This window comes from Teleopsis dalmanni, chromosome X (genome assembly GCF_002237135.1).
Source record: "Teleopsis dalmanni isolate 2A chromosome X, ASM223713v2, whole genome shotgun sequence".
Lineage (NCBI taxonomy): Eukaryota > Metazoa > Arthropoda > Insecta > Diptera > Diopsidae > Teleopsis > Teleopsis dalmanni.
In genome coordinates, this window is record NC_051848.1 from 28120211 (window position 1) to 28146430 (window position 26220).

Below are 26220 nucleotides of genomic sequence, written 5' to 3' on the forward strand. Positions count from 1 at the left end.
TCTGAATTAATTGAATTATAAATCTTCGCATTACGTCATTTAGCTGTGGAGGGTTGCTGGCATGCGCATTTCGGGCACGTAATCCGAAAAAAAAGAAAATGGAACGAACTCGGTAGCGTAATATGACGCAATCTGAGTAAAAATTTTTGTTGCCAAGCGTCAGATGATAAATTCGGAAACGCTTGTATGCAATAACAGTGCCATTCCGCAGATGGCGCCATCGCATATTTTCTAAGTACATATTTAAAATTTATGAACATGGAGAGATACTTTCGCCTTTTAATAGTTATAGTACAAATGAACTAAAAATATTCAAAAAAAAAGCACAAACCAAAATCCTTGCTAATTAGTAATTTATTGCAGCTGGATTGGTTTGGTGAGGAATGATACGTAGATATACGATGATTGCATGCGAATTTCACTCTTTTGGAATAACCACGCATTCAATGCAGTCAGTTGAAAATGGACTTCAACGTGGAAGATGTACTTTTTACGTGAAAAATCGTTATCATCTTTGCGGAAATTGCGACACTGTTTATGGTCTATTGTTTTGGAGTCCTGCGGCAATACAGGCTCGTAGGCATGTAGATTCAGATTTTTTCTGTTGTATACACTGTCACTGCACTGTTGAAACAAATGTGCAATGCTTCAAAATGTGGCCGAATGGAGGTTGATGGCTTAACATCAACTATATCACTCATTTGGGTAATATTTTAGTTTGGGTGTCCACTATGAGAACGCACTGCCTTTGTCATATCGAACACGCAGCGGGGCGTAGAGTTTTTTGTCCTATTCCCATTAAACCACAATACTGAAATTATTTTGCATTGCACAAATCATGCTCCGTTGAAAATTTCTATTATTTTTTGATTTGAAATAAGTAAGGATATTAGGCAGCCCTTACCATGCATCATGTTCATTGTAAATTTCTATTATTTTTACATTTCAAATAAGTAGGGATATTAAGAACAGTTGTGTGTGCCGGTATTAATGTTCGTGCTCTGTGCTAAATGCACATACGAGATTTTCTTTTTTAAATTGGCTCCGTAAATTTGGTGAAATTTTTAAGGTTTTAAAATTTCAATTTCTGGCAAATTTGTTTTGCATTTAGGCATTCCTCTTTTATGTTCTCTATCATGAGTGTTCCATTGTTGCAAAGGTGGCACCTTAGTTGTGCAATGTGCGAGTTGGTTAAGGATGAGCTTACTATCTCCTAGTTTATGCAATGCAGAAATGATGTTACGCTTTCTGTGCCTTACTGGAATATTTACTGCAATTTGGTTACCATTAAGAGCTTAGCTTTTACTGATGGGAGCTATATAGTCCCAGTTGTAGATTTTTCTCATGCACATGCTTTGGTAATGCATTTTTGGTGTCATTTCTGTTGCTTGACTTATGCACTTACATTGATGCAATTTTTGTTTAAAGTCAAAATAAACTCCCTTTACTTGATATGAATGTGGTTGAATAAATCCTAAAACAAAATTCGACTAAAAGTACTACACACTTATATGCAGAAAACTACAAATTCTTAGCAAAACTTCATTTTTCTCGAAGCTCTTCCACATTTACTTACTTACTCACTTACTTACTTACTTACTTACTCACTTACTTATACTTCATATTACAACTATCGATACTGTAACAGGCTCTTTAGTAATTAAGATGATTTAATATGAAACATAAGTCAAATAGAAGAAAATCACATTCTATAGTTCACAACACAGGAAAAGAATAGCATTTTCAAAATTTTCTGAAAGTGTGATATATACATATATTTACTAGAACAAAGAAGTCAACTTTGCAAAACATAAGCGGTTTAATGCTACTGAATAGTCTAAGCACTATAAACAACTTCTGAAGGAATTGATACTTTAATTCAGAGTAAAATGCTTCAATGATAGTAGGTGTTCTTGATTCTTTTGTTTTGGATATCTAAAATTATTTAAGTTAAGCTTAAATGCAGTAAAACAGAAATGAACATATGTAGGAGTTAACTTTGCACTTTTTTTAATGATCCATGCAAAATTGTACATGAGATTGTACGTCCAAATAATGCATACAATTTATACTTACTGTAAACGCACTTTTAATTTTTTTTAAGTATATAATTAAGAGATTTTTTGGAAAAGTAATGCACTACAACATCATTAATTTTTATATTATTTTAATTAATTGAATTTTTGGCTGACCATACAGCTGTTTCCAGTATTGCCAAATACCCATCATCAGTGGTCTTGGAAACAATTCTCGTATTTAGTTATTTGTAAATAAATTTTTTGAGACTGCAAGTGCGCTGTCAAATTTAAAGCTAAGAGTCAGCGCACCTGTTCCAACTGACCCAGAGCCGTAATTAGTTAATTAAAATAATTTAAAGTAATATAAAAAGAATTTTTGTTGTAATTCGCTACTTTTCGAAACCTCTCTAATTTTAAGCATAATAATATTTTAAGGTATTATAATGTTTATAAAGTTTAATAAAACCACAACTTAGAAATTAACTAACAAGCAATTTAATTTAATTTATAATTTAAATAATGGATATAAAACAAAAAAAAAATGTCTTTTTTTAAACTAAACTTCAATAAATTAAAGTATGTAGAAAAAGAAATGATGCCCGTAAGTTTCATCAAAAAATCAAACACCTGACTCAAAGATTAAAGCCTAGAGCAGTAACCTGAAAAGAGTGTTTTCTATTAAGTTTCCTCAGATGGGTTGTATATATTATTTTAATTTAGGCGGCCAGATCACTACAAGTGAAGCTACCTATAGCTTGTCTAGAAGTAGATGATATACTTAATAGCAATATATACATACTATTGAACAGTCAAACTACTTTATGGTCCTTGAGCTCAGTCCAATTTACATCAAGGACAGTCTTTGACTGGTACACATCTCTAATTGAGATATCGGCGGAGCTTGCTTGAATAAAACAATCAAAGATAATTGATTATATTTAACTGACAGAAGAACAGTTGTGTTCTATCTTGAAAATACCAAGCTACGCACATCCACTATATACTCTGAATCTATCATCGTTTAACTACCATTTGTTTTGGTCTCTGTAGTACTATTTTAATGTTGTTTTACGCCGATCGAATTATGACGCTATTGAAAAAAGGTAAGAGGATATATACAAAATTAGTCAATATACTATAATATATAGTATTTGATGAAAAACCGTAGATATAAAAAAATTCCTTAATAATAAGCTATTAGCATTTAAAAGAGAGGATTTTTATAAACCCCTATAGTGTTAAAGACTTCTTGAACTGAATGTTAGATTTGAGTTGCTTTTTTTCTTTATACTTTGTATCTAAAAATTTTCTAATGTATCTTTAACTTGATATTAGTATTTAAAAGAGAAGACTTTTGTAAAATCCTTTAGTGTTAAAGATTTCTTCAACTGATTGTTAGATTTAAGTTAATTTTTTCTTTATACTTTGTATCTTGTATCTAAAAATTTTCAAATACCAATACTTCGACTTGGTATTGGTATTTGAAGGAGAGGATTTTTATAAAATCCTTTAGTGTTAATGTTAGAATGTTAGATTTGTGATGATTTTTTCTTTACACTTTGTATCTAAAAATTTTTTTAATGTATCTTTGACTTGGTATTAGTATTTAAAAGAGAAGACTTCTGTAAAATCCTTTAGTATTAAAGATTTCTTTAACTGATTGTTAGATTTAAGATGATTTTTTCTTTACACCTTGTATCTTGTTAAGTATTAAAAATGTTTGTTTTTTCGTTATTTAGACTAAAAAGTTGTCTCATCTATCTTGGCATCCTTGCTAAAATATATCCTGTATATGTATGTATATACATATACATATATATATATATCATTTTGTGAATGATATTTATGATATCAAATGCTTAGTATTCATAAATAAAATAGAATTAAAATAATGAAAATTTTAAAAATTATTTTTCATTATTTTCCAGTTTACATTCTTCTTCTTTATTTTCACTTAAATACAGCAATTTAAGCTCTAAAATATTTTAAAATCATTCCGAGCATTGGATTGTGTCCGGTTAAAGGAATCAGTATGACATTTCGAATTATTTGTGCATTTTTCTCCGAAAATACAATAAACTTAAAATGCAAAGAAAAAAAAGAGGATAATAAAGCAATAAATAAGTAAAGTAAAATATTTTTGTCGTTTGACTTCATAAACTTACGGATAAATAACTCGAACATTAAAAAAATATTTATAGTGAAGTACTGCAGCTGTAATTGAAAAATTAAAGTTATATCTCACAGCTCGACTTGCAGAAGTCGGGCTGCGAGATATGACCTGGAGTTGTTTGAAGAGATATGCCAGCAAATGAAAACCAAATCGAGTCACAATTTATTTAATTTTAAGCGATTAAATTCATTGTGGTAAGGAAATAATTTTAGTTATTTTTTTGAGTAGAACTTGGTCACAAGATGGGAATTTCACAATTTATTTTTAAATTTCGTTTTTAATAATCAAACAAAGGACGAATAGAAATGGACATTGATTGTTTCATTTAAGTTTTTAGATTTTATTAAATTTTTTGGAATTTTTTTCTTCTGGTAAATTTGCCCCACAAAATAAAATTCAATGTCTAATTTAGAGATGGAGATGGAGATGCAGATGAAGATGGAGAGGAAGATGGAGAGGGAGATGGAGAGAGAGAGAGAGAAATAAATGCCAAAGTGTAAAAAACTTCTGTTTGCAAGCCGAGAATATCCTTTTTATAGTCAACATGGATTTGGTTCTTTGTTTTTATCTGCATTACTGTAATGACGTTGGAATTTGTTCCATTCATTGTATTCGTTTAGTGCAATTTTTAAATTTCCATTTTTAAATCCTTTTCTCTTATACATGAGGGATTAATTTGTATATCGTTTTTATTATTCCATCTTTCATTGAAGAAAGCTGGCTTAAGCCATTATACTATGTACTTTGCAGCTGATGTGGGTCATCATGCCCCAGCACAATGGCAAACGACTGGATGATTAGGAGCATTCAAAAAACAAATAGGGTCATTTTTTGTCAGTGTGCAAAACACACAAATCACAAAGTGGAAGTTCATCATCTATAAATTGTATAAAAATGTGTGAACGAATGTAAGGAATTTGTACAACTACTTTGTGTATGCTAAATTTGATTCTAAAAGGATTTTTCTTAATTGTTATTTATGTTACTACATTAGTAGCACATGACGCAAAATATCATTAGTCATGTAATTTATGATAAGATAAGTGGCGATAATAAATAAAGGTTGGTTTAGTTTAAAATTGTGCACTGTGTTGGAACTGTGTTAGAACTGTGTTGAGCTACGGATACGGATAGTTACAAGACACCCTTTGTGCCACTGTCGCATATTATAAACATGATATATCGAAGCTTTTATGTAGCCAGTTTGTTTATTTAGGTTTTGTTAAAGCACTACAATAAGATATTAACTATTATGTTCGTTATCCGTATTTAGCTACATTCTAAATGAGTTCCTTTTTTATTTTCGGAACTTGTTGCTCAGTAAAATATTTTCTAAGATTAATTATTTAAAAAATAAACATATTTGAGCTTTTCAAAATTATTTTAGTTACATTTACTATAACTAGCATATATCTTTAAATATGAGATAAAATGTCAAAATTCATTGTTAAGTTTCATAGAATATCTTAAATTTTATTAAGAATTTGACTGACTTCATAATAAAAATGAAGAATGTTGTTATTGTTGGAGGCCGCTAGAATCTAGAAAGCAGATAACCTGAAGGGATTTACAATATGAATGCATGAGTTAGGATGTGGACAGGTGATGGTTGATTGATTGTGGGAGGAGGGTGTGGTAGTAGTGGTAAATTAAAAGTAAGTGGAGAAAAAAAAAAAAATTTTCTAAGAAAGGCTGAGACAACCGTTCACCACCCCACAAAGGCATTTTACAAGCAGGTATGCGTTTGTATTTAACATTTGTCATCTAAAAATGTGAGTCAGTTAAATTAAGCTTTGTCTAATCTTCACATAGATAATAAAGTTATAAGCCGATTACATAAATCAAAATATAAACAAAATAGTATTCAAATTTAGCACTTAAAAATAAAATATAATTAATTAATACAATTATTCTACAGCTGGTTTATGATTTCGTTCTAATACAAACAAAGGAAGTGAATTTGTTAATAAACTTTCACAGTAAATTAAGAAAACTCCAGAAAAATGTGCGAACATACAAGTCAAATACAGCTTTGGGTCAGTTGGCAAATAAACACTGACTCTAAGCTTCAACTTTGGCAGGGCACGAGTTCAATCTCTGTTAGTCAAAAAAAAAAAAATTATTTACAAATAATTAAATACATGAATTATTTCCAACACCACTGATAATGGCTATTTGACAATATTCGAAATAGCTGTATGATCAGCCAAAAATTAAATTAATTAAAATAAAATAAAAAAAATGATTGTTGCTGTAATTCACTACAGCACGAAACCTCTTTAATATATAAAAATAAATACAGACATTTTTATTTACATTCTCACTATACTTACTTAAATAGAAAAGATACAAAATAATTAAGATACTATCTCCCATTGAGTGGAACAATATAACTGAATACAGACCTTTTATATACAACGACACAAACAAACAATGTTTTAAAAGTAATTATAGGAATAGTTTGTTATAATGAATTTATGGTTTTTCAAATAAGATTTTTTAGGATTAAGTTTTAGCATTTGTTGCTTTATATCTAGAGATTGGTAGATCTGAAAATTTTAAAGTAGGACAGCGCAAAGAATAATTTATCAACAGTATTCGTAACAGATATATGGTTAGTTGAAGATTTTAATTTTTTATTGCAAATGCAGCACTAGGTGCTATATATCTAAAGACAAGTAAGTCTGAATACTTTAAAGTAGGACAGCGCAGTGAATAGTTTATTGATATTATTCGTAACAGATCTATGGTTAGTTGAATATATAAATTTTTTATTCCAAATGCAGCACTAGCTGCTATATATCTAGAGACAACTAAGTCTGAATACTTTAAAGTAGGACAGCGCAGTGAATAGTTTATTGATATTATTCGTAACAGATCTATGGTTAGTTAAATATATAAATTTTTTATTGCAAATGCTGTACTAGGTGCTATATCTATCTAGAGACAAGTAAGTCTGAAAATTTTAAAGTAGTATTCGTAACAGATCTATGGTTAGTTGAAGATATTAATTTTTTATTGCAAATTTTTCAATAATATATTTCCGTTTAAGTCACTGATATATGTACATGCTAAATAGAATAGAATAAAAAGAAGAAACAAAAGACTGAGAAAGAATTAACTACTAATAAATTTTGTTTCAAGGAGATGCCGTAACTTATTCATACAGAAACACATAGAGTGTTTACACATAGAGTGTGAAAAATAGCAACCATGTTTTGATGTTATTTAGGAGGCTTCATGAGACTAAGTAGTTGAATGCAAGAACAAAGTTGCAGTGCATCTGGTACAAGGTGCGTACTATTTGTATATCAAAGTCATAACAAAAGCATTATAAATTACTTATATTACGCTCGTGGTATTTGTATCTCAAAGTTATTATGCAGTTTTTGTAATTAAAATTATGGCTTCAATAAATTTTTAATTATTTTAAGTGGCGACTTAAGTCATAACCCTCGCCTTTTAACTCACATAGTTGAGAATTCTGAGATATGCTAATTGAATAAAAGGCAAATGAATTTAGAAAAAAGTCTGCGGGATTGTTTGGCTTTGAATTCACAATCAATTGTTTTGATTTTTCAGTTTTAGCCGTGATGATTTCTCACTCCAACTGAGATGCTTTATGTGCAATTTCGACGAAATAGTTTCAGGGCATACGTAAACTAATTTCGATCAATAACGATTAAAAACACAATACAAAACACAAGCAAAAAAACTAAACAAAAGTGCTTTATGGGGCTTTGTATTGTTACTGGAACTTTTTTCAGAACTATTTTTTTGAAGCCAGGGAGGATTATGGATTGAAAAATTTGTGTCGTTGCCTGTTTGGAACGAGTTTATAATTGTTGTGTCAGTCAAAGTGGGAGAAACAAATTTAACAACAATTTTTATACAGGACCGCTTCAAAATGCACAAACACTTCAGAAGTGTTGTGTCATCATAAACATAAGTGCATAAATTTAGCACAGTGCATGAACCCAGAGTGCGGGGTTACGAGGACGTGTTTGTTGCGGAATAATGAGTAGAGTTGAGGGATAGATTTAGAAATTTTTAATGCAAAGTTCGCAACCTGTGATTTATAGAACACGGCATGCATTTAAAAAGTATCTTTTTGGAAAAAGTAGATAACATGTAGCTTCATCAAATCTAGCATAATATTTAATTATAATTTACATATTTATAATTAATATTTATAAATAAATCTTTAAAAAAAATTAAATAAATTTTTATCTTATTTCTTTTAAAAGTTTAATTAAACAATAAATTACTTTGAAACTGCAATTCTGCAAATGCATTTAAAAAGTATCTTTTTGGAAAAAGTAGATAACATGTAGCTTCATCAAATCTAGCATAATATTTAATTATAATTTACATATTTTTAATTAATATTTATAAATAATTCTTTTGAATAAAAATGGAAAAAATTTTAATTTAATTTTTTTAAAAAATATTTTTTAAATAAATTACTTTGAAACTGCATTTCTGCAATTATTTATTTCTTTATTGTTTGGTGAACTTTTTCGGAGCATTTTTAAGTGACTTTCTAAAAATTATTTTTAATTTCTTTTTGCAACAATTCTCTTTGTTTTAATACATATAAACTAAAAAGTTATAAATTACAAAAGACTATAAATAATAGACTACAAATATATCGTCAGTATATTTCTCTAATAAGTTTCGTTAAATGTTTCTCCAAATATACAAAGAGAATATAATTTTCGATATATTATTGTGCAATGGAACTTTTTTGCTCATTTTGAAAGTGATATCATCAAAATCTTCAAAAGTATTTATAATGGCCACAATCTCATTATTTTGCACAAGTCAAATGAATTGAAGATAAACGATTGATTGGTTGGTATTTGGTGGCGGCGCACAGTGTGTCAAAATGGAGATTAGACGATCAAAATTCAATAACTACAATAGTCATGGTATACCAAATTTTAACTTTGTACTTGTCATAGTTTTTGACGTACATAAAAAAATTTGAAAGTTGACTATGTATGGAACCAAATTTGGATGGGTGTTGGTAAGGCAATTGAACTTAAAATACACCAAAAACTATATTTCAGAAAAAGTTCATTTCAATATCTCTACTGGTTCATAATTTTGATTATCTAATATTCATTTTCACACACTGTGTCGCGTAGCTTTCTCTTCTAGCCAAGTAGACTATAGACGCCGTTTTGTTAGCACTAAATATTATAATAATATTTAGTGAAATCACAAGAATATAAGTAATAGATACAAGTAATATATTTATTTATTTGTGAGTTAATACTAAAATTAATTTTAAAGTTAAGTAAGAATGAGGAACTAGCCTACTAGGTCCTTCGCCCTGAAGTAATATAATTGTCAGTCATTATACTATAGTTAAAAATGATGTGATATACTTGAAAAATATTTCTTCTACTTGAGAAGATGTTATTTAATATACAAATTAAGAATAATTAGAATAATTAGTATAAAATAGCAATACTGGTAAAAATCTGATATGTAAGTATACTGCCATCTCTTCAAATACAAAAGACGACTTAAATGACAGTTAGAATGAAGTATAGTATTGACAGTTAAAAAGCATTTTTAATGAGTAATATGTACAGTACCAATATTAAAAAAAGATACCTCTATTAGATACTATATTAGTAAATACCGAAACATTAGCAAAACTCCAGCCAAAGTGGTTAGTTAGAGTCTTACATGCCAAAACTAAAATAAAAAAAAGATTAAGTCTTTTCTTCTAGCCACAATACTAAAAAAATTTTTAAAAATATTGTCAAAATTATATCTATATAATTAAATTACTTGAAGGTATTCCAAAAAAATATACCGACAATTAATACGATTTTCATATTAAAACAAAGTTCGGTACGACAAATTCGAAGTCCATTGAGTTCAACAAGCCTATGATTGATTGATCTAATAAATAATTTTTTGAGGTAAGGATTTTCACTGTCCTAGATATGACAATTTTGTTAGTTAAATTATATAAATTTATTTTTCGACCTTATTAAAATGGTTTTTTATATATTTTTATTCTAACTGTAGATCCCTTCCTGTTAAATAATAAAACGTTCAATATTTTTTAGTATACTCTATATATCTCTTTGTTCTATCGTCTTTATTATATAGACAAGATAGACAAGATAGAAAGGTAGTAGAATAACGAATTCGAATTTTTTTAATTAGTTTATAGTTGGTATATAATTTGCTTGGACTAAATTTAACATTATGGTTGTACCATATATTGATTCTACTCCTATAAAATTATGAACGTATGTATTTCTTTCTGCGACCGTCCAACCTATTCAGTGATTTGTATAGTCCCGTGATCTTATGTGGTCTGTGAAGCCCTGGTGTAGAGTATAAGAATAAAGAATAGTAAAATTACCACTTAACTATATACAAAATTCTAAGGTTAAATCTGATGGTGGAATTTCATAGAACAGTCAAATTTCACAAATCAAAAGGTCATCGCTTTGCATAAAATAAAATGCTAAAGAAGAAGAAAAAGCTAAGGTTAATAAACTAAAATACTATACGTTTAAATGGAGAAGAGATAAAATCGCGAGCAATCATGAGGCAAGTAAAATTCGTAAAAGTAAAAACCAGATAGATACATACATTAGATACAGATAGAGTAGAAGGAGAAAAAATTGTAAATTTGCCAAAATTTTTCCAACTAAAAATAACGTATCCTCATATCTAAGTACAAAATAGAAAGCCATAAAATCAGCATAAGTTCAGATTGAACTATGTGCCTAAATGCTGATCCTGATGAGCCTAATACGTGTAGTATTAGATTGAATAGCTATGGGAGAACCATATTATTATTTTTTTTTTTTCTAATTTTTTTTTTTTGTAGTTTTGAATATAGCTTGTATTTTTATTGAAATACTTACAAATTTTGACACTCTTATAATAAGAGTATCTTAAAAAGTGTTTTTCCTTCAGACTCTGTTACAATGCTCGAAAAATCATAACTTAAATTTCTCGACAGACAATCTGAAGTTCATTGCAGACGTGCACTCTTCACTTCACCACTTGCATGCATTTCACTTATAAAAGATTTTATTTTAAAAAATTTTTAAGTGCAAAAGTTTTTACTTGAACAAGTGTTGTGATTTTAAGGACTTTACAGGGATTTTTTCGTTTATTTATTTTCATCTTATATTTTTTGTGTGATATATGAGAAGTTAGAAAAGCTGATTTTTTTTTTGTTTTTTTTTATGGATTGTTGGCTTGTTGGCTTGTTTTTCAAAGAAAAAATAACATCAGTGTTCGAATTGCTCGAATTGCTCGATACGATTTCAGTGTGTTGCTCTTGCTCGATTTTGTCAAATAAAATTACAACTTGGCACGCTACATACACAAAATATGTTTGCAGGATAGTTGAAATGTTAGTTTGCCGGCAGTTGGGATGCAGCAGTTGGGATGCTGTACTTGCTGTATGAGGATTCTATTTTAATAGAAGAGTTTATTATATTGTATTCTGTGCGAATTCACAAACACTGAATCTGACTGTGAATATTGTAGAAACGTTATGAAACAAAATATTTTGGCTAAGCTACCAGCATTGCTGCCATTTACCATTTACCATTTCACACAACACGCAACACACAAACACACAAACACAAATGGACAAAAATTTTAAACAGGCGAACAAAACGCCAGAAAAACAGACAAACAGACTAACAGACCAACAGACAAACAAACAGACAGACAATCATACATACATTTTGGCAGTAAGATAGTCAGATAGTTAGATAGTCAAATAGTTAGATAGACAAAGAGTTAGACCGTCAGACATTTAGATAGATGCTTTTATGTGCACTATGCAACACTATGTTACACGCTCAAACCCACTCAAACAAGCTGACAGATAGACAGATAGACATATGGACATATAGACATATAGACAGACATTTCACTTGTCGTTTCAGCTATTTAGCCGAAATACAAGTTCTAAAATTTTGCAAAATAATTAAATTGTTGAATTGAAGTGATAGATTTACAGAATGTGACACAAATCGAAATTATTTGGTGTGCATTGTTCTCGTATGTTTGGCAACTTTCTTAGACGCTCACTCGACGAGCTCCTGAAGCTCGTATACCTCGTACAGCTTGTATAGCTGTTATAGCTGCTATATAGCTCGTATAGCTCGTATAGCTGGCTCCTCGCATAGCAGATATAATTTGATATTTTCTATTTGAGAATTTTATTCAATTTAACTTTCATGTTCTAAATAATTTATATTAACTTTGTAAAGAGTTTTCCATAAGAGAAAGTATTTAACAGCAAACATACCATATATCCGAAATATCTATGTAGGTTTGTGAGTTTCTTGCCTTAAGTAAATATTTTATGTGCACTTATATGGGTGTATATAATCAACCTCCGCATATAGATTCATGTATGATTATATATATATATATATATATATGTATATGTATGAGCATACAAATAATGATGTTCTGAAGTGTAAATATTTAGACGTGCTTGTTTTTTTGATATAAATTAAATTATAAAATTTTGTTTGTGTTTGAGTTTGAATTTCAGTGTGAGTCTCAGTGTGAGTCTGAGTGTGAGTTTGTCATAATCTAACTGAGTTAGAGATGCGTTGCCAAAAGCTTTAGATGAGATACACAGAACTGATGCAAGATGAAGAAAAGGAAGCAGTAAAGACTCAGTTCTCATGTCATTAGCTGAATGTCGCAATTACTGGAATCCAACTAACCCACATTCATATTTCGTGCACATCCTGCCAAAAAGTTGCAAGATTGCTTTATAATTTATAATTAAGTTTGAGGCTCAATTTTAATGCAATTGTTTATTTTTATTTTTTCTTTTCTTCCACAAAAAGGAGAGAGTAGGAAATGATATTGTAATTATATAAAATATAAATTAAAATGATTATTTTCAAGTTGTTTGAGTGCTTGTAGGTTGGCAATGAAAAGCAATTCCACTTTTTACACCAAAATGATTTTTATAATAATTGTAAATTGACTTGTATGAAATCCTTTTCCATTTTATTTTTCTTTAATAGAACATCAGCCCACCCATATTTGGATGTGGTCTTTTGTATAATTTGATAGAAATAAACTAAAATTACTATTTTAGTACAAATAGTATAAATAAAATTATATGTTTTTAAAAACAGTTGTAATAATACTTCGTTATGAGGAAAAAATCAAATAAATTTCGAAATTTCGACGATATTTATATAGGCAGTAATTATAAAAAAATAAAAAAAAAACTAAGAGATCTTAAGAATTGACAGTTTTGACTAATATTGATAACTCCAACCATAAAAGTCAAGTACGGCTTTGGGTCAGTTGGTTAAGGTGCGCTGACACTGAGCTTTAAATTTAGCAGGACACAAATTCGATTTCTGGTATTTGCAGTTTAAAAAAAAATTAGTGAAAAAATTATTTACAAATTACAATGAATTACGAATAATTAAATACCAGAAATAATTCAAACACCCACTTATGATGGCCAAAAATTTAATTATTTAAAATAATATAAAATAATTTTTTGTTGTTGTAGTTCATTACTATTCGCAAACCCACTTGATAACTCCAAATTTAATATAAAAAATAAATATTTTTGATAGTACATACTTTGAAATTCAATAATTATTTTGTTTTATACAAAGCAGTAATAATGAAAATTAAAAAATTATAAATCCCAGATTACCTTTGTTTTGTGGAATATACTAAAACGTTCGATTCCGTTAAATGGAATCATTTAGGATCGATTTTTGAAGAGCTTGGTGGAATCTTGGACAGAAGTGGAATCATTCATAGTCGGTTTTTGGAGAACTTGGTGTATCAAATCAACTGATCAATATGGTAAAAAACCATTATGATAACAATGAAGCGAAGGTGACAGTGAACCAAATAATTTCCTATATGTTCAAAGCTGAAGCTGGCACTAAGCACGGTTTGCATCCTTTCACCAATACTGTTTAACGTATATGTTGAGTATATTATGTGACTTGTACTCGAAAATTGGTATGATAGCATATTTATATGAGGAGAAAAATTAATAACTTGCATTATGCGAGCGACACACTCATTTTGGCATGCAATGAAAGTGTACTCACCACCATACTGATAGAGAAATTCACATCCATAAGTCTACAGTGTGGACTACAGATCAATATTTTCAAAACACAAAAGTTATGATAGTTGACAGACAAAATAACAACCAAGGTAGTAGATAACTACCTTAACTACTTGGGATCCCTTAGTACTAAAATTGGCGGTAGCTCAAAAAAAACTAAATAGCGTATAACAATAACAAGATCTGCAAGAACAAAATTTATAAAAATATGAAAAGATAGAACTATAACAAAATTTATGAAGCTTCGTCTTGTAAACGCGTCGCTGTTTTCTCTAGCTACCTATGCAGCTGAAATATAAACCTTCGAATTGAGACCTTCGAATTGTGAGTCTATAGAAGACTGTTAAGAATTACATGGACTGCTCATCGAGTTTTTGATGAGTACGTAATTCTTCGAATAACAAAGACGTTCTAAGAATTACGTACTCAGAGACGTTCCGAGACGTTCTGTATTCGAAGAATTACGTACTCAGCAAAAACCTGATTGTGTCGAGAGTGTTCTGCTTTAGCGATAGTGCAGGAGGGTGATATAAAAAATTATCACCAGTTTTCTTTTTTGAAAAATATTATTACTATAACTGATCAATCTAGTTGCGTCTGTCTCCAGCAACAACCTATGATAAAATAAGTAGGCAAATTGCCGTTGCTTCTGGTTAAACTAAGAAATTCATCCTTTAATTTGTCATATGTTATAAAATTTTTAATGTGGGTTCCAATGGTAAATATTTTCTACTATTACAGTTGATTTGGATATAATAGGACGTTTGAAAGTGCATGTTGATGGTCCAATACTTTTAAACCAATACATCACTGTATTAAAATTGTATTCCAATGAATTTATTAATTTGAATTAAAGTAGTAAAGCCTCATAGAGTACGTCAGTTGTCAAACATTTTCGTTTTTAGATGTCTATTTATTTATTATAAATTATTTTTGATAGACTTGTCTGCGTTGAATGTACAAAAAAACACACAAGTGATTAGAATCAAGCACTTAAAAACAGTACACCCGTTGTGAATACTGCAGTTTGATGTCAAAAATGTTTTATAAACCCCACATTTGTATCTCTATCTATTGTGTATCAATGTGTTTGAGTATATATACGTATATTAGAACATATATCTATATATATGTAAATAACACTTTTAAAAGCAATTACAGATTCTCAATAAAGTGGTTGCGGAATTTATAACAGTTTTTTGACATCAAAGAGCAGCGGCCACAATAAACCCATATAAAGTTTTTAAACGTTTTATTTCAATTATTTATTTGCCCAATATTTCTTTGCTAGAATTTAAGAAAAAAAATTATTTGGACGGAAAATGACAAAAAAATGCCATTAAAAAACAAAGCAGCGCCCTAACGGCGGCGCCAACATTTTTTGGAAATAAAAATAGGCTGAACTTTAAAAAAAAGCCAGCTGTGCAAGGTTATTTTTTCTTTAGTCTTGTTTTTTTATATCTCTTGATAAATGGAGCGAAAAAAGGGGCTCTGCAAGTTTGACATTTTGTTTGGAATACAGTCATAAACCACAATTTATATTTTAAAACGAGAGAAAGAAATTTTGATTACACCATATCCGATAATGTTTTATTGATCAGATTGGCAATTTCATACGTATTTAAAAGCCAAATTAAAACTGAGTAATGCAACTCACAAAATACTTGAAAAAAATTATAGTAGAATTAACGGATATTAAAGGATTTCCTTTTTGAAACAATTGTGTCAAATAACATATCCTTCACTGATGACTACAGTGATTTTATGGAAAACTCTTGAAACTTACACAGAAAAATTAAAATAAAACCAGAACAAATAAAAAGATATAAAATTATTGTAAATTTATATATTAACTGTAGATTATAGTACGAGAAAAACAACTATTTCCGGCATATAGTTACAATAGATACCATTCCTTTTATATCACGCTAATGCCTTTCGGATTATAGATAAATCTAAACTTTTAAGTAAAAAGCGTGCCTATATCAACAGTTTCCCACCCATCGTCGTCCAACAGTCGATAGCGATGGAAATTTTCTCTATTAATTTCTAATAGTTGGTTTAGTGGGTCAAAAGCTAAATATATTGTAACTACTACTTCTTAATACAATTTTATGGTAAAGATTTGTAATCATTTGCATTTGATAGAAAAGAGCTTTGAAATTTGATACAACAAAAAACAAAAAAGAATTGGCTGTCTTATATATTTTGCGCGGCACTGTAGACTACCACCTTACCGGACTGGGTATACATATGAATGCAAACTGTAGATTCTGCGAATAGCACCAGTTAGAATGCCTACGAAATAGACTACGGGAATTGTATATTCGTACGGAAGGGGCAATAAAACTCTGTGAAGTAGGTTCTATACTATTTTTTATTGACGAAACAGGGTTAAAAATCAAAAGGGGGCACAACAGCCCCGATAGTCGCAGTGCCACATCCTTAAAAATAATATAAATATACTTTTTGCGAATTCTTGTTAATGTCTACAAAGTAACTATTAGTATTTTAAGTAAAATGATTTTATATACCATATATAACTGTGAAAGTATATACACTTATTTCCATTTGTTTTTCTATATTTGCCTAAGAGTATTTATATCTTATAATAGTAGATGTATTTAGAATATTTATACGATTTTTTTAATTGCAATAAATGAATATAGGTATGTAGCTGTGAGTCAGTAACAGTGTAAACGGTAACGTTATTAAATGATAGACGTTTGTCCGAAACCATCTTTTTAATACTTTCTCGGTAATAGGGTACACTGGCAAATCAGTTAATTTTGTTTGTTTGTTCTTTTAAACGTATAATGCACCTTAATCTGCTGGATTTGCTAGTGGATTCGGTATCCGTTCAATAGAGTTTTTACTGTGCTATCCTGATTTAAAATATTGAATTTTTTTGTAGTAATTGCAAAAAAAGATAAAATTGGCGAACTTTATTTACTAAAGCTAAAACTATTTGGATGACGTGCATAAAATGTTAGTCATTTTAATAATTGCCCTTCTTACAAATTACACGGCACTAAAATAAACATTAAAAGTTTGTTAATTAATTAATATGTTAGTATGTAAATAAGTACTATATAAATATGAAGCCATCCGTAATAGACTACAGAAGAAGAAAAACTAAATTAATACAATTTGCTTGTAAATAGTTGTGAAAGTGTGTAAGTTACTATGTTCACATAGAACAGATTTCAGATTCTATAAAAATAAAAAAAGAAAAGTACAACTACTTCAGAACGAAAGGACGAAATTGCTTACATTGCTCCCAGCACAAACTAGTCAAAAGGCAAACTTAAATATCTGCCCTCATACAAACTATGACAAAGTTACTGCGAAACTAAATTTATTTTAATTTAGTATTTCCTTTAGTTTTTGGTGTCCTTTTCTTCGTCTTTTCATCCTTTTTGAAAACTCATTTCGAGCAAATAATGCATAAATATATATGCATATTTTCAATTTCCTCACTAGCTAGAATCTTCCCTCTTCCTATATACCTCTTCCCTCATCTACAACCATTTTCCTTGTCATTTTTCTTACTATTTTCGGTTCTTTGTATTCTTGTTCATACTGTGCTCATGTGTTCTTATCCTGTTTTCTTTTCTTTTGCTATTTCAGTCACAGTATTTGGACAATTGGGTGGCAGTTTAATCATGTTGACCCCATCGACGCCATCAATAACGCATTTCGTAAACGACTCCTTTATCATAAAGTGCAACCCCCTACAAAAGGATATCAACGTCAAATGGAGGGATCCGAAGGGCATAACATTCGAGAATAAAAAAGGACGTGTTCATATCGAGCAGCGCGATAAAAGTGAGTTCATCATTTAATGAATTATGTCAGTCGGTATTGGCACCGCGTTGTTGTAGCCAGTGCTGCCACTGCTGCCAATGCTGCCACTACCGCTACTGCTACTGCTAAAAGGACCTTTGATAGAGATACATACATTGTGACCGAAAAGCTTTCGGAAATTCTCATTTAAAATTCGCGCGCTGTATATTTTTCGATATTTTAAGTTTATGTAGTTTGGCAGCACTGTCCTTAATTACTATGCCAAAAATGAGCGCGATCTGTCAGACAGTTCGTTTACGGCAGCTGTTGAAACCAGTTCACCTCAGTAGTGCGTTGCGAAAAAAACAATGGAAAAAAATATTGAACAAAGAGTTTGCATCAAATTTTGTTTTTCGAACGAAATTTCGTGTGCAGAATCGTTGCGAATGCTACAAAAGGCTTATGGGGAATCAGTTTTATCGAAAACTCAAGTTTATGAGTGGTACAAAGCCTTTCAGGACTGTCGTACGACCGTCGAAGACATGCCGCGTTCTGGACGACCTTCGACCTCTACCACCGACGAAAACATTGAAAAGGCAAAGGAAATCGTGTTCAAAAATCCTCATGTGAGTGTTAGAGAGATAGCACGAGAGCTAGGCATCGGTCGTGAGATGGCTCGTTTGATTTTGGTGGACAATTTGTGTATGCGACGTGTCAACGCCCGGCTTGTTCCGATTCACCTCAATTTGTTCAACATTATCAACGATTTTAAGGCCAAACATTCAATAAATACCATCGAACAGCCACCGTATTCACCTGATCTTGCACCGTGTGACTTTTTCCTGTTTCCCAACCTCAAATTACCACTCAGAGGAACGCGTTTTGAATCCATAGAAGACGTAAAACAGAATTCGCAGAGGGAACTCAAAGCCATACCGGAAAGCGCCTATAAAAAATGTTTTGATGATTGGAAGAAACGTTGGCATTTGTGTATCGCTTCTAATGGAGCATATTTTGAAGGAGATAAAATAAATATTGATGAAGATTAAGAATTTTGCGTTTTATTTATTTATTTCCGGAAACTTTTCGGTCACAATGTAGATACATACGTACACGTATTCGTAGAATTACAGCTACGAATATAATGTCTGCGGATGAGTGTTGCTTCTTAATTACATACTACATACAAAGTCATGCTTATAGTGACTCGGTTTTGTAATTATATGTATTTTATGTAAGAAGAGAAGTACCTGTGAAAAACCAAATGTTATGCAAGCAACGCGAAATGAATTCAGTTAAGGAGTTAAGAAATCCAATTTATTTTTAAATATTAATAAAATCGGATATTATCTTTTTAATTAATTTGATTTCAATTTCAATGTGATTTAATTTGGCCTTCATTACACATTTATTTATGCATGCAATTACTTGACTTATTTCCACTTTAGGTGGCTGGGCTCTGGTCTTCACGCATATTGCCCTCGAGGACAAAGGCAATTGGACTTGCGAAGCATCACTGGCAGATGGTGCTGCTGCACGAGAGGCAAAAAAATCCTTCGAGCTGCTTGTGAATCGTATGTGTTGAATTAATTAATAAAATCACTGCTTTAATTTGAATAAATTTTGCATGCATTCAACTGCACATTGCTGATAAACTTTATTTATTTCTCGCGCTTGGAAAAAGCATTTAAAATTATGTTTTTGTTATGTTTTTGTATATTTTGTATCTTTGCTAAAATTTATTATCCCATAACTTTTCACATTTTTTCTCTTTATCTTTTTTCTGCATAATTTTGTACGTTTTCCATGGTTCGCTTTGTGCTATTGGTCAACAACATTAATTTTGCTTCGAAAGAAAAAATCTCATTCGACAAAACGGAAATGGTGCAATCAGCACGCGAAGGTCGGGACGCAACTGTATATTGTTTCGTTAAAGGCGATCCCATGCCAGATATCTCCTGGCTATACAATGGCGAGTACATTAACAGTAAGTATCCTTATGAATCCACTTGACGTCAAAATTAATAACTTTGCCAAATACGTTTTGTTAACAATAATTAAGGCATTTATTTTTTATGCAAGGCCCTCAATTTTCATTAGAAACACCTGAGCTTCATTATTGTTGTCCCAATACAATTTATTACCACACTTCAAGCTCCTCAAGCACTTAAACATGAATTATAAATCATGATGAGCAAAATTAGAAGAAATTATACATCGTAAATTTATGAAGCACTTCGGTTATTAAAGTATTAAAGAAAATTACGAAATTACGAAATTAGGAAATTAAATTTATTAAATATGTATTAGAAATTTTATTTTTAATATTCTTATACGAGTAGTTGTTACACAAAATCTTAAAATAGAATTATACATTGTGACCGAAAAGTTTTCGGGAAATTTTAAATAAAACGCAAAATTCTTAACCTTCATCAATATTTATTTTATCTCCTTCAAAATATGCTCCATTAGAAGCGATACACAAATGCCAACGTTTCTTCCAATCATCAAAACATTTTTTATAGGCGCTTTCCGGTATGGCTTTGAGTTCCCTCTGCGAATTCTGTTTTACGTCTTCTATGGATTCAAAACGCGTTCCTCTGAGTGGTAATTTGAGGTTGGGAAACAGGAAAAAGTCACACGGTGCAAGATCAGGTGAATACGGTGGCTGTTCGATGGTATTTATTGAATGTTTGGCCTTAAAATCGTTGATAATGTTGAACAAATTGAGGTGAATCGGAACAAGCCGGGCGTTGACACGTCGCATACACAAATTGTCCACCAAAATCAAACGAGCCATCTCACGACCGATGCCTAGCTCTCGTGCTATCTCTCTAACACTCACATGAGGATTTTTGAACACGATTTCCTTTGCCTTTTCAATGTTTTCGTCGGTGGTAGAGGTCGAAGGTCGTCCAGAACGCGGCATGTCTTCGACGGTCGTACGACAGTCCTGAAAGGCTTTGTACCACTCATAAACTTGAGTTTTCGATAAAACTGATTCCCCATAAGCCTTTTGTAGCATTCGCAACGATTCTGCACACGAAATTTCGTTCGAAAAACAAAATTTGATGCAAACTCTTTGTTCAATATTTTTTTCCATTGTTTTTTTCGCAACGCACTACTGAGGTGAACTGGTTTCAACAGCTGCCGTAAACGAACTGTCCGACAGATCGCGCTCATTTTTGGCATAGTAAGTAAGTCATGCTGCCAAACTACATAAACTTAAAATATCGAAAAATATACAGCGCGCGAATTTTAAATGAGAATTTCCGAAAACCTTTCGGTCACAATGTAAAGTCGGTTTTGTTTACTGGAATTTCAACTTTTATTTCGTACGTCGTATTTTATATATCTCTACACGTATTTCGGCAAATTCCTAATATTGTAGTTATAATAATAGTACATAATAGTAGTTAATTCTTTATACACATATATATATATATCATATTTCTATAACATAAATATGCACAAATTAATTGAAAAAGTCTCATACGTCCTGTGAAAATTATGAGTTTTTGTTGAAAAAACAATATGCAATGGATTTTAGTGGACGTTTCCAGAAAAAGTGTGCATGTTACATAGAGAGGTCTTTATTGCAAAATGTTTGCAAAATAATAAGGTAACGCTATATAAAAAATGAGTCAATAAGATTTAGCAAAAATTTTGAACTAAATAAGATTTTTCACAAAAAAGATTGGAAATTTTTTTGATTTTTTTGTATGTTTGTTCGGAGTACTCTTTTTTTTTCACCTCTAGTATATTGATAAATATTGAAAATAAATCTGCCTTTATAAATTTTTTTTTTCTTTTTTCTGATTCTTTGATTAACTCAAAAATGTAAAGCAGGTATTTCGGAAACAAGTCCACGCCTGCAGATCATGGAATAGTTATATAAAACAAATCACCTTAAAAATTAAAAACCTTACTTATCAGTGCCTTAAGATCACGTACTAGTTCAATAAAACAATTCCAGTAAAAAATTTATGACAGGTATATAGGAAACTAGTCCATGCGTGCAGATCACGGACTAGTTATATTAAACAAATCAGTTCAGAAATGTATGGCAGATATATAAGAAACTGCAACCTAGGAACTCCGTACCAGCAGATTATGGAGTAGTTTAATTATAGGTTAGGTTGGAATATAACGACGATCCCAAGGGATCCACTTAGACCTATAGATTCATTATAATACCGTATAGTTAAAAACTCAAGGGTTAGAACCACTTACAACATTTTACATAGCTTATAATGCTATTTAGAGGGAGATCTTGCAGTTCGCCGAGATCCTTAAAAAGATTATTGTTTAGATTAGTTTAATTATACATTGCTTTTTTAAACATCTAAACACAACGTGCCAAATACGACCTTAAAGATATAGACCAATAATTATCGGTTTTGTAAAATAGATTTTAAGACATGTTATATATAAAATCTCAACAGTCAGCAGCAAAAGATATTATTGCTTCTGTAAAACAAATGTTGAAATAACTTAACATTTTTTTATAAATGCTCAAAATAAAATATTGACACATTCATTCATTTCGTGAGGTGATTCGTTGTCTTATACTATAAACAAAATAGTTTAAGACTATCCACGGTATCATATTTCTTGAAAACTTGAGAATTGTTTATGATAACAGCATAAATAATCTGAATTCAATATATTCATCAACTTACAATAATTATATTAGTTTTAAATAATAATAATAATTTTAAATAAATTTTTCAATATATCGGCTCACATCCCTAGTCATCTCCGAAGAGTTGACCATTTTACAGATTATTATAAAACATACTAAATACAGAATAAATGTATAATAATTTTGTCTTATGGCAGGAATAGTTCAATTTGACTTAGTCGGAGTACACTTTATGACTTATTAGTTAAATTGTGATTAACAACTATTTATCACTTTGTTCACTATCTTAATAACTTGATTGCTTTTATGGATCCCAGGACACAACGGATTTGAGGGAAATGAAAAAGCCCATGAACTAGCCAGAAAACGGACGGCCACATATTTTATTGGGTCAAAACCATTCTGAGTTATATACATTTCTCTCTCTCTCTCTTTTATGACGGCAACTTGTTTGTGCAAAAATAATCTGCATATTGTTTTTTAATGTGTAAAATGAATTTTTGTATATTCCATGTTCTTCATGGAGCTTTTTCAAACTTAAAATTAATACATGAAATAGCAGCTGAAAATAGCAGCTGAGATTGTTTGGGGGAATGTAATTGCCTGCAGACAAGCTCAAGAATTCATGCCAAATCGATCAAAAGCCAGAACTAGGGAGCTACTAATGCCGAATAGAAAAAGCATCCGAATTGTCACAGAGTTTCTCACAGGACATAGCACAAAAGACCAATCTGGTCGCAGTGCTCTGTTCCATTCGGAGCTAGTACCCAGTTTGTTCCTATTCTTACTAGACATTCCGGAGTCAAAAAACATTTATCGAACTTAGGTATTACAAGGGACGTTAGCTGCAGACTTTGTTACGAAGAAGAGGAAAGAGCAGAACACATTCTGTGTCACTGTAATAGTCTCGCCAGACTCAGACTTCGGTACTTATTAACTACCTATTCACTTATAACGGAAGTAAGTAACATTTCTCCAAGGGACATAAAGGCATTTTTAACTGCTAGGTGCCTATGGAGTAAAAGTGGATTTGTTACAATAACGGATTATTGTGACATAGTTCTCAACCCTTTCAAAATCTAACCTTATCTAATCTACTTGATTGGTTTTGTTGTTATTAATTTCCAAATAATCGTTAAATGAATATGTCGCCCATTTACTTAAATAGTATATTTAAGAAGGACTTACCTGTGGATGAGTTCAATTAATTCTTGTTCATAAGATGCTTTTTAGGAATAGAATTTTAACGCTGCTAAAAACTATTAATTTCAGTATTTTAATTAAATTTTATTCATATAAATGTTTTGCTTATGTATGTACAATATACCATATAGTTGGTAAGCTTTCGTTTAAAATTACTAGAGAAGTTGTTGTCCTTTAGTCTTGTGCCAACAAAGTTTGATTGTCATTGTAAACATCAACCACAAGAAATCTGCTACTCGAGGGTGTAAAAAACTTTCAGAAACTTCTAATTCGAGAAATAATTAAAACTTTGTTGATATTATATACTGATTTTCAATTGAATTCTAAACAAAAGCATAAGACAACAAAATAGTCATATTATATTGCTGAGGCAACCTTTGGTACACGACACTTGAGATAACTGCATACAAAAGTGTAAGTTGCACTTTCAGAAACAATTGTCTAAGTTTCTCATGTTATATACGCGCTTATATATCTATCTATTAATTTTCATAAATCTGAGTCGTCATCTAACTTTGTTAGAGGGGTTCTATTTTTATTTATTCGTTGCCATTGCACTTTTTAATTAAACCATCATATCCTGCAATTAAGTGCAATATGCTGCAATATCCGGAAATATCCTGCAATATATTGCAATAAAATATAAGTTGAAGAGACAAAAAATAATAATAAGAGCGAGAGAGAGTGAGAGTGAGAGAGAGAGGTGAGGAAAATATAATACAATAAAAAGACAACAAGAAACTAAAAGTGACTTTTTGTCACATGAATACTTTTGTTGGCAATTATGTTCCCAAAATTTTACTTAACTTACCACAAAACACTTTTCAAACAAGCGCAGCAGTCAGTAGTAAGCAGTGAACAGTGAACAGTGAGCAGTTCGCAGTTGGCAGTTGGTAGTTGGTAGTTGGCAGTTTGCAGTTGGCAAGGAGCAAGAAGTTAAAGGGAGTAAATTAAAGTGGGAATGTCTGTGTTGGTGTCGAAGTTTTAACCGCTTTACCACATTTCTCCACTAGAACTCAGCACGTGGTTCCACTTTAATATTAATATATTCTATATAAACATTATCATTGTCTGCGTAGAGATACTTCTTAACCCAGAAATACAAAAAAAAATTCTAATTTGAAACTAAAACTGAGGTACGGAATTGTACTTTTAATTAAAATGTTACGCCCTCTGCCACGGAATTACTAGTAGTGCTTGTAGCTGCAATGAAGACGTTGTTTGATGTTTTACAGAACTCTGGGTATTACAGTGAATTCAGGGTATTGTTAAATCTTCTTAAACATTTATGGCTTGAAATATAAAAATAGAAACATATATGGAAATACAAGAAAGCAAAAAATGAAACTTAATACTTAGTTAAGAATGTACTTAAAAATGTTCCAACCGAAGGAAGGACATATCACTATAACAAAAACAGAAAAAAAATAAAAAAAAATCTGAAAAATTCAACAGAAAAACAGAAAAAAATATCAAAAATCTAGAGAAGGAATCTAAGCTATAAGTTTCGTTTCATTGTTTTACTTTCTTTATTTCTGTCCTAAAATACTTCTTCTCATATCCTTTTACGTACGTTGAGAATGGGAAACATTTTTAAGAAGTAAAAAAGTGCACATACATTCAGTCCTTGCGGTAGATGGTAATGTCTTGTTCAGTCAATTATGAATGGTCCACAAACTTTGAGGTAAAACAAGTTTTGCTGACTCACTGAGGAAGAAGGAATTTTTGTCCAAAATTTTGAGCATATATTGCCAAAATTGTTACATCTTATTTAGATTTTATTTTTCGTTTTCGTAAATATTATTTACATTCATGCAATACTTGTTTTATTTCTTAGTTTGCCCATCTCAGTCCGAATACCTTAATTATTAGAATAAAACTTCTGGTAGCTATTGGCAGTATTTAAAATTTGTTTTCTTTTTAAATTGCTTAAAAAACTTTAAATATGGTAGTTAAAGATGCATCTGAAGTTGTGGTAAATTTTGCTTTTGTCAACGTTGAATTAAAAAGTAAGCATTTTTCTAAATATTATTTCAATAAAACTTGTTTATACAAATATACATATACCTTCTTGAGAGGGGATCTCTGTTGCAGCGTTTTCGCTGGCATGTATTCGTTCAGTGACTCTCAGTTGAGTACCGATTCTCATAGCTGCCGTCGATAGTATTCGCCATGCATCCGGCGAGCTTATCATCTTCAAGATGAAGTTTCCCGTGCATTATGGCTTGCCAATAGACTCACTCATCTCTCTCTGGCTTCGTTGAAA

The 26220-nt window shown here is 30.7% G+C and overlaps 1 protein-coding gene across 1 annotated transcript in view; it reads left to right on the forward strand.

Moving 5' to 3' along the window:
* Window positions 1-26220, forward strand: part of LOC119662035 (neural cell adhesion molecule 2) — a 93622-nt gene that overhangs the window by 42916 nt on the left and 24486 nt on the right. The window contains exons 2-4 of the mRNA XM_038071573.1: window positions 17951-18148; window positions 19555-19680; window positions 19962-20093. Coding sequence (XP_037927501.1) covers window positions 17951-18148; window positions 19555-19680; window positions 19962-20093 — 456 coding nt within the window. The remainder of the gene's footprint in view (window positions 1-17950; window positions 18149-19554; window positions 19681-19961; window positions 20094-26220) is intronic.